At 34.0% G+C, this 10,707-nt stretch overlaps 1 protein-coding gene across 1 annotated transcript; it reads right to left on the minus strand.

The window, feature by feature from the left end:
- Window positions 1-999: 999 nt before the first annotated feature.
- LOC107094934 (collagen alpha-2(I) chain-like) lies at window positions 1,000-10,456 on the minus strand. Its single transcript, XM_015390854.1, has 13 exons — window positions 10,229-10,456; window positions 9,419-9,483; window positions 9,251-9,322; window positions 7,267-7,305; window positions 6,797-6,850; window positions 5,046-5,105; window positions 3,550-3,585; window positions 3,304-3,330; window positions 2,768-3,136; window positions 2,620-2,661; window positions 2,150-2,179; window positions 1,895-1,954; window positions 1,000-1,124 (listed from the first exon to the last, which is right to left on the minus strand). The coding sequence occupies exons 1-13, from the start codon at window positions 10,237-10,239 to the stop codon at window positions 1,000-1,002; spliced, it is 990 nt and encodes a 329-aa protein (XP_015246340.1). The 5' UTR covers window positions 10,240-10,456.
- Window positions 10,457-10,707: the final 251 nt, after the last annotated feature.

Here is a 10,707-nt window from a genome sequence, read left to right on the forward strand (position 1 = left end):
TAATATTTCTCTCTATTAATGGTTCCTAGAATTTCTAAAAGTAGAATGGGAGGCAGATCTTTTAGTTATCAGGCTCCTCTCCTGTGGAACCAACTACCAGTTTTAGTCTGTGAGGCAGACACCCTGTCTACTTTTAAGGTTAGGCTTAACTTTCCTTTTTGATAAAGCTTATAGTTAGAGTGACTCATGTTATCCTGAGCTATCTCTATAGTTATGTTGCTATAGGCTTAGACTGCTGGAGGACATAGGGACCCCTATTTCATCATCCTGCTTCATTCTATCTCTATGCTCCCACTCTGCAGAATTTATTAGTTCAATCTCTAACGTTATGCTCTCTCTGCTTTTTCTAATAGTAGCTCTGCTTTGTTTATAGGTGTTGGAGATCGGCCTGTTTTTCAGTGTAGCCCTGTTTCTCTGAGTGTGACTGGCTGGATGTGCTCTCTTCATCCTCTGACATGGGAGCTTTCTTGGTGATCGTCTGCCTGGCTGTGTGTTTCCTGGACGGGGCCGCCTTTTAAAGCTGCTTTTTGTATCTCTGTCTCCTTGAACCCCAGTCGGTCTCAGCAGATGGCCGCTCACACTGAGCCTGGTACTGCTGGAGGTTTCATCCTGTTAAAAGGGAGTTTTTTTCTCTCCACTGTCGCTACAAGCATGCTTAGTGTGAGGGATTGCATTTGAATCAATGAGTCAATGCAATCAACTGGTTTTCCTTTGATAGAAAACTTTCAATCACTTTGACTGTATGATCTGGTGAAATGTAAAGTGCCTTGAGATGACATGTGTTGTGAATTGACGCTATATAAATAAACTGAATGAAATTGAAAGTCAAACATCTTGTCGGTTAGACATCTTACAAGATGATCAACTGAATGATGCTGCCACAGTGCAAACACATTTAGACATCACCCTCTAAATGATTATCTGTGTCAATGAAATATAAAAATTATTTAATTATTATTTGTTTTTTAGGAGATAATTCATTCTTTTAATCAGATTATGTCAAGCATTTATCGTTTTCATTTTGCAGACAAAACACAACAAAAAAATGAAGCTAAAACAAGAGCAACACAGTAACTCACCCATAAGGTTGTGCAGGTAGTCATGACTGGATGGATCAATGATTCCTGATGGAGCAGAAGAAGTTTTAGGTGCAGGTTTTATGCAAATATTTATATAAAACCCCCCAACAATTTTCTGAAAATATGAAAATATTATGTTTTTTGTTTTATTTTTACATTTTTAATGCACCTTAATATAAATAGATCGACCAGACCACCTGAGTATTTATGTACATTAGATTTTTTTTTTTTCCAAAATCAGTTCTACAAGTTTATAGAAACTATCTGATCTGCATTTTCTGAACTCTTAAGTTGTTGATTTTTATATACTTATTTTTAACAAAAATACAAATGGATATAGGACTGATTATTGAACATTTAATAATAATAACTAATTATACCAACAAAAGATAACTATACTATGACTACTTATACTACTAATATCATTATTGATCTAAGGGTATGATGCCGGTTATATTTTTCTAACGATGAATGTTAATAGATTCATACAAAAATGGTTGAACATCAGCAAAAGAATTTAAATCACATTTAGATCTGGATGATAAGTTTTTGTTTGCGCTAAGGCCTAAAATTTCTTCCTGACAGGTTTGAGTCATTCCTATTTATCATTAAACTTTATAAGTAGAAGTAGTCACACAATGTGGACCTTAGAAAAGTGTATAAAAACAGATAAGAAAATAAAACAAATAGAGTTTTGTACTGTACAGTGATTTTACAATATAATAATACACAAAACAAAAGATTAGCCCCATCTGATTGAAGCCTGTTAAAATTTCCTTTATATTAAAATAATTTCCATTTATCCCTCTGCTCACCGGTCTGACTTTCGACTCCAGCCCCAGCTCCTCCACCGTTCAGCAGCTTCTGCCCATTACCTGTAAATAACAGTTTGCTGTAAGTGACTCCATTGATTTTTAAGGGAATAAATCAGGATTTACAAGCTTTAAAACATTCTTTGATTGTCCTGATGTTTAGCTCCATGTTCCTTTTTGAAAACAAACTACATGTGTATGTTGTCGGTTATATCACATGGTACACTATGTTTTAAAGTAATTTTTAGATAAATTCACCATTGGATTCTGAGTCTACACCATCTGGACCTGCAGACACAGACAAGGCTTTTATATCAGAGGTTTAAAAGTGGAAAAGTTAATCAGTCGGTTATGTACTGCACTGGAGGCCCATGTAATGATCCAAGGGGGTAGAAGAGTAGTAGGATAAAAAAACACAACAACAATTTATTGACTTTTAAGTTCGATTTACTTGTTTAAGATGCTTTATTGTTCCCTCTTTCCATTATGCTGGAATTTAGACATAGGGACGCCAAACGTGAAATACTGATAATGTTGTCTGAATCCAGCTTAGCCATTCCTTTCCCCTCCTTAGTTTTCTCTGCAGCTGATCATCCTTTACATTTCTTTTCTAAACTGACTGGTTGAATTGTTCCACTATGGCCAAAGATTGACCCTGAACCAAACAGCTCCTGTTGTGTAACTGCACCAAAAGATGAAATGACAAATAATAACTTTAGACAAATTACCGTTCACGTCTGTTCTAGATGAACTTGGTAGGCGTTCAGCTCCTAAAAAACAAAAGTGACTTCCATTGAACAGTTCCATTTTATCAACACCAGTAGATTTACCCGTATGACCCAGGATTCTACCAGATACTGTATATCTCTTGATTACCTGCTGAATGAGTTTGACCTGCAGAAACACCAGAGATTTCAGCAGGTACAGAACCTGGCGATCCTCCCAACTCCACAAAACCTGCAGAACCTACAGAACCCAGAGATCCTCCAGAATCTACAGGGCCTGCAGAATCTACAGAGCCTGCAAATCCCATGGAGCCTACAGAGCCTTGTGAACCTGCAGATCCTGCTGGGCCCAAAAAACTTACAGATCCTGCAGAACCTACAGAGGCTGCAGAAGCCATGGAATCTACAGACCCCGATGAACCTGCAGATCCTGCTGGGCCCAAAAAACTTACAGATCCTGCAGACCCTACAGAGGCTGCAGAACCCATGGAACCTTCAGAACCTGGAGATACTGCAGAGCCTGAGAGATCAAGATCAGAACAATAACAGGTTATGGGTGGAGGTTTTCTTGTCTAAACCCTGAATTAAAGCACATCACATTTTCAACCACATTCAGAGTCAAACTGGAGGAAACATACTTAAAGCTGGAGTTATAAAATGAATCAGTGGAATTATTGTTATTTGTACCTGAGGAGCTGTTTGGAGGTCCAGCTGCTGTATTGATAATAAAAGAAAATAAAAAAGAGTTAATTAAAATTTAACCAAAGATGCCTAGACTGCAGAAGGTTTTTCATCATATGTTTCAGTCAGTGATAGAAATATATCTTTTAACATTGCTGTTTGAAACACTAACCTATAGTGAGTGAACATTTCTATTATTCTAATGACTAAAGAACCACAAAGTAAAAAAAAAAGAAAAAGAAAAGAAATCACCTGCTAACTGGACAGGGGAGAGATCAACTCCTTGACCTAAGAAACAAGAAAAAGACTTTTAGGTTGAAAATATATGAGAACATTCTAAGCTTATTCTCAAACCTATCCTTAAAAACACTGAATAGAGTTTAATTTCAAGAGAAATAAAGTTGATCATAAAAATGTATATTTGCATAAATGCTAAAATAGCAGCTGTTCATGAGTTAAACTATTTACAAACCTGACATAAACAAAAAAAAAAAACAAAAAAAAAACAACATACAAACCAATCATGCATAAACAAGGAATCATGTCCTAACTAAACAGAAACCAATAAAAATAACTAAACACTAACCTTAGCCAAAAAAATAAAATCAATTAATGAATTCAATCCTCACCAAATGTTAACTGAACAGCTATCCAACCAACAATTAAACAGATAAACATGATCTTCAGTCACCAGTTAAATACTGATCTCTCAAAACCAAACTGTAAATCAACATAAAAAAAAAAATCACTTAATACCCAAAACCAACCATTGATCCTCCAAAAGTAATCTACCACATTTTAGGCTTACAAAAACCCAACAAATCTCTCACCCACATCAAACAAAAACAACAAAATACAATAAAATATTGACCAAAGACCAGAATTAACCCAACTCAAACAGGAGACATCAAACAATACTGAAAGGTTACCTTTAAAATAAACTTAAAATCCGTGACCAGCCAGTACTAACCCAAGACTTAACACAACTTCATTTAAACCGTTGAGCAAATAGAAACATTGTAATAATCAAACTTAAGATAAAATAAATTATCAACAGAAATGTTACTAAGCAACCGTGTATTCCAGGCAAACCATTATATATCCCCCATAACCCGATGGGAGAAAAGAAAAACACATTTAGTCACATTTTAAAAAGTTCCCTTGAAATAAGATGACCAACAAAACTGAACTACCAAACCAGTGACTTCTGGAAATATCCACATCCTCTTCAGCAACACAAAACAAACACTTGATAAATCCGATTGAATCATCTAAAAAATCTGCAGCTCAACATATATTGAGTTATTATTAATTAGTAGAAATATTCTAATGAATTTCCATAAGCTTTTTTTTATTTTAATTTTATTAAAGCAACAAATATCACAGCACAGGAGACATTTAAACAGTTAATGTACCAACCAAAAATCCTCCCTCCCCTCACCCCCTCACTCATTCACATCCATTCACCCACATTGAATGAATTCATTCGTCCACAAATTACATTTTCAGAATAAACATTTGAGAACTTCCCATCTGTTTTATGTTTTCTGGCCTTATTATTGGTTTCAACTGTGTAACTATCTGAAGTTAAAAATAATGACTAAATGTTTTAAAGAAATTAATACTGAAAATCTATTCTTGGCTTTTGTGAATGTCGATAAACTCTACTAGTAAAACAGAAACCACATCAAGCTTCATAGACAGACTAATCCTTAAACACATTTTTTCAACTTCATAAGCTTGTTTACCTGTAGAGCTTCCTGCAGCTCCAACATGGGGTCCTGCCTCTAGAGCCTGGCCACTCAAAGCTGACAACAACAACAAATTAATAATAGTCCCATTAGTATTTAGACATAAAGTACTGAATTCTGAGTAAGACACACAATTAATAAATAAACTTTTATTTTGTAGTATTTCAGTAAAGAAATTAATCTTTAAAGTAGTGAAAAAACGTTTGTAGATCTGTTTGAGTCTAAGTCAAATTTTAATCATGTCATGTATATATGCAAACTCAATACTATTAAGCCCCTCTGAATGTGTGTTTAGAAGTAGATTTAACTTGTGAAGATGGCTTAGATACTGTTTAGCTTTTAGTTATAACTTTAGTTAAAGCTTCTTAGAAAAGTCCTAAAAATATAAAAACATTTTTTAGTAGTTATTCAGTAAATCAAACATATGTTCAAATTGGAAGCAATATTCTGAGTAATAATTGAATCCTTAAGAAGTGTAAATTGAGCCTCTGCTAGAATCAGAATAACAAACCTTACATGAGTCAGAGGAAGTAATTTAGTAATATGGCTGCGTACCCAGGGCGCTCTCCTGATGGGGGTTAAAAACCCTCAAAGGACACCCTCCAAATACTTTTTTACATGTTTAAAGGACACTCTGCGCCCCCTTGTGGTGTACTAATTGAATGCATTGTAACAGGATCTGGCTTCAGCTCTCTGCTGGTTGATTAAAGACTTTTCTAGATATTCCTAAATGAATTGAGGTAATTTCATCATCTTTGCTTTGAAGGTCTAAACTCCTTGGAGTGATAAGACTGAAACTAGATTGTTTGTTTGCTAAATGCAGTTAATCAATATTCTTTGATTTAGTTAATTTGTGAACGCAAAGAGGACATATTTAATGTTTTTTTTTTCACATTAGACCAACTATAACATAAGATCATGTCTATTTTGTTTGTTTGCTTTTGTTTTGGGTCACATGTTCTTATACAACAACCAAAAACCTATGTAGATTAGTGGGACTAATTGAGCACCCCAAAATAAAGGCAATTTCTGAGGTTGAAAGGAAGTAATTCATAATTTTCAGAGGTTTTGATACATTCAAATCTAAAAAGTGTATTATGTGTATGTAATTCTCTCTACAATTTAACTGTCTGCAAATCCAATAATATTAGCTCTATTGTTGTTTAGTATATCTCCACCAGATGACCAGATATAGAGATATAAAAATAGCTTGTTCTCTTGGCAAGACAGACCATGTTCAGTCAAAATGAATGGAAAACAATTAGCAATTTCCAATTATATTAGCTAAATACTAATGCTTAAAAAAAACATTTAGTGTAATTTTCCACTGCTTTGCTTTAATGTGCACTACTTTACGCTGGTGTATTTCTAAAACTCCCAGAATAAAAGGTTTGTAGTTGCATTGTTAAAGGCTATAATTAACAAAATTTTAACAGTTTCTAGATTTTAGATTATAATTAAAACATTTGATTTTCCTTGTGCTTTTATATGGCATGCAGGTTTCTATTATAGTGTACATTTATTGGTAAATACTCTTCCCTGTACTACACACCTTTTTCAGCAGATGGTGCCGAATCCCTAATAACAGCATCCTGTGACAATAGTGCCACTATCTTTAGGAAGTGGACTGGACTAACTCAAATTAATCCTGGGTAGAATACCAGCAGGTTAATCTGGATTAAATATGAGCCCAAACTGGAAACAAGCACGCTTTTCAGGAGGGAATAACTTGATTAGGGCTGACTCACCTGAACCTCCGGCTGCTGGAGCCGACATGGTGGTCTTCTGAGCTCCGAGAGCTCCTGCAGGAAGGAAGATGAGGATCAGATTTTCACCATGAATAAACCTTGTGTTTCCATCAGGTAAAGGAAAGACTATTTAAAAAAAAAAAGATCTGTGGCACTAAAGTCTGTAAAGGATTCCTGCAGATAAACTCTGGATTTAAGGTATGAATTGATCAAATATTCATGAAAGGCATGGTCATTTTCTGGAGGCAAAGAAAGTTATTACTGTCTTTACTAAAAGTGCTATTCCAAAGAAACAAATGTGGTTTAAAGGTTTAAATTATTCTAAAGGTTGGTTAGAAAATCAGGAAAAAGCCTTGAATCTTGATTAAATGATTTGGTGAAAAAGGGAGATCTGAGATTTAAATTTAGAATTTAGATTAATTTATTTATGCAGGTTTATATGTAAAGGTCATAACGTTTTAGCTGCTCACCATCAAAATTATCCTGACTCTTGGAGTCATCATCATCATCTGAAAAGGAAGACAAATCCAACATTTATTTCTCTAATTAAAAAAAAGGTTTAACTTCTATTTTATAGATGCAGAGGGGAAACATGTCAGTAAAGTCTCTTTGCATTAGGATTTTTGTTGAAATATTTACTTCTTTGTGTTCCTTTCAAACCTAGTTGAATAAAAACTAAAAAAAATGTAAATCAATATGAGTTAATTTTCATGCTTTTACTCTGCTTATTTGATACACCCTGAGTTTCTGATTATTGGCTACTAAATTATGACCTTTTCTTCTGTTTAATAAAGCAAAGTCTATTCTAATTAAATCATCCTAAGTAGACAGTTTATGGGTATATAATGACTGTTATTGTAACATCTGAGTTACATTCAGATTTAACTATAACTGTATAACTTTGTGGTGATGTCAAGCATGTCACTAGAGACACAGCCATGTTTATCAATATGAAACATAGCTGCTTATTAAGCTCAATATCTGTTAGATTAAAAGTACATTTTAATTACAATATTCCTTAAAGGTATGACACAGTATTCTCTGAAGCTTACATTACTGTATTAAATGTTTTATTATTTATTTTTATATTATTAATTTGATGTAATACTTTTATTAGCTGTTTGCAGAAAATCACCTTAATTAAAAGCAGCAAACAATTAAGAGCATCCGTTTGTGTATTATTTATTTGTAAGTTATACATCATGTTTCACCTAGAAAACTGAGTTACTGATATAGATTAAATTATTAATAAATTCTAATTTACTGAATCGGGCTGTAAATAACTGACGAATAGGCATGGTAGGTGTCCTTAAAGCTTAATGCATCTGAGGTGATAGGGTTGAGAGTCAGGATGAAGGTTTAGGTAAAAAAAAAAATAAATAAATAAAAACAATTGAATATTGGTTATATGCATACAAATGAAACAAAACAAATAAAACTGTTTTTGTTAGAGACTTCATCCATTAAAAAAAAAACTAAAATTAAAGCAAAATAGAAAAAGAGAAAATATCACGGTTCAAACGCTCTCCAGAATCTGACTGCATCTTGGCAGTGGGTGCCTTTGCAAAAATATCTTTTTATCAATAAGCAGCCACGTCTTTGAAAGGCGGCACAGTTAAGGGATTTTCTCTGTTAGGATGTGACTTCTGATCCCCGTCTGCCATAATGAGGCAAATATTTAACCTAAAGATTTACAATCTTGATCTGCTGAAGATGTTATAATGGTTAAACTGTAATAGCCATTAAATAAAAAAACACATTATTATTAAGGTTCCTGTTTAAACATGTCATAAATCCACCTGTTGGTAAAATTACTCTTCGATTCCTGTGAATTAGCATCATATCAGAAAGACATTTTGTTTTATACTGTTACAATAGAATTAATCTCTAAGTAATATTCTGCCTATGATAGATCTACTACCACAATTTATTTATCCCCTTCTGGAATAAACTTTCCTCTGTTTAACAAAATAGAAAATATATAGACTTCAACAATCAAATATAAAGTGAATCTTTGAAAGATATTTTCTTTGTCATTCTAATATGTTGCGCTGTCTTCCTCCTCTCAACAAAGTCTTCAATTTACCAAATGTCTAACCAACTATTGGAACAAAAGGCTCTAATAGTCAATCTCTATGATCCACAGAAGTCTATATAAAGACATTTCTTGCTAATGTGATTAAAATAACGACAGTCAGAAAATAATAGTGGCCTGTTGTCAGAGTTAACCTGGCAGCGATGTCAATGCAGTTAAAGGTTATCGGATATTTAGTCACACAGTTTGATAATGAAGTGAGGATTATGCTCTAAATAGAGCTCTCAGCATATTTAATGTTTATGTTTAGTGATCATCCTCCACTATGCAGTTCAAAGGAAGATTCAATTTGAGCTTTTTTGTTCTTTAGGGAAAATACTTTGGGTTTTGTTGTTTTCTTTTCTAACACAGAGGCCTACCCTCCTCCTCCTCAGACACCTCCCCCTCCAACATCTCAGTGGCCTCCGTTTCCACCTCCTCCACCTCCTTCTCTGGAAGACACAACACAAGCTATCATCTTCAAAGGCCAAGAAAAACTTTTTCTTTTATATGAATTAGTTAAATAAAATCTAATTTTGTTTTTTTACCCTCCACAGGCGCAGTAGATGCCGTAGTGGCCAGAAGGATGACGATCGACACAATCAGTAGGTTTCTGTTTCATAAAACGCATTTATGGAGCATTCATTGATGTGTAATAATACAGATTTTTACAGAAATATGAAACTTCATAACAAACAAAGAAATTACAGCAATTATCCACATTATTATTATAAAATGTCCCCTTAAATGTATAATAAATCAATACAGTCTAAGCTTAAAGATGTTTAATAGTCTACGGAAACCACACAGTTTAAAACACAAAACTTGGCTTAATTGGACAAATTAAAAATAATAAATTACACTAAAAACAGAATAATTATAATACAACGCCAAAATACAGCTGTTTTTAATTATGTCCTATAATTAATGTACTAGATTTAAAAATGTATAAAATAAAATAAGGTTTCACTGACTCAAATACATCATAGTTTTTTTAGTTGTTGCCGAAATATCTGCAAAAGTAGAAAAGTATAACTAAGAAGAAACAGTACAGTTCATATGATATAGAAATTGAAGTTTAATTCCTTCTCTATGCACTGAACGTATCTAGATGAATTGTATACTGTTTACAAAAAACACATTATCCAGGTTGAACATGTAGTTTTGAAATGTATCTTTAAAATTTTTTTTTTCCAAAAAATCTTTCCATACTAATGATGGAAACTTTACAAAGCATTAGAGGGATCAATACATCCAGGAAATAACAATATGATATCGGTTGATAAAAGCAATACGGTTCCAATCAAAAGCATTGTACATCAAATGAATAAATCTCAGTATAATCAGCCTTTACTCACGGTGGCAACATGTTGCTTTCTGGTGGTTTTTCTCCTGGACTAAAGAGATGAAGCTGAAGAGCTGGAGCCCCTCCTTCAAACCTTTACATTTATACACAGACACAGAGGGGAGGGGCTGCTCATGCGGCCCCTAAAAACTACAAACTTCTTTTCCACAGGAAATTACTACCCCAGAAAATGGCTGCATAACAAAAAAATCCATCTACTTTCTCATCCTGCCACTTTTCCTCCGTGTGTGTTGCTTTTCCAGTCCAGATTTTATCTAAGCTGAACTAAGGGGTTTCCCATCATGCATCAGGTTAGGGGCAGGGTTCACCTGGACAGGTGACCACTAACAATCAGAAGCGGGAGATGAGGAACTATTAGCAGGCAGGCTAATGTGTTATTTTCTGTTTACAATAGGCAAAAATGTTTCTCAAGGATCTGCAGTGATGAGGCTGAAGTATTTCTCAATTTCCCCCAAAATGGCAGTATTAAGG

Source organism: Cyprinodon variegatus, unplaced genomic scaffold (genome assembly GCF_000732505.1).
Source record: "Cyprinodon variegatus isolate N-32 unplaced genomic scaffold, C_variegatus-1.0 Scaffold516, whole genome shotgun sequence".
Taxonomy (NCBI): domain Eukaryota; kingdom Metazoa; phylum Chordata; class Actinopteri; order Cyprinodontiformes; family Cyprinodontidae; genus Cyprinodon; species Cyprinodon variegatus.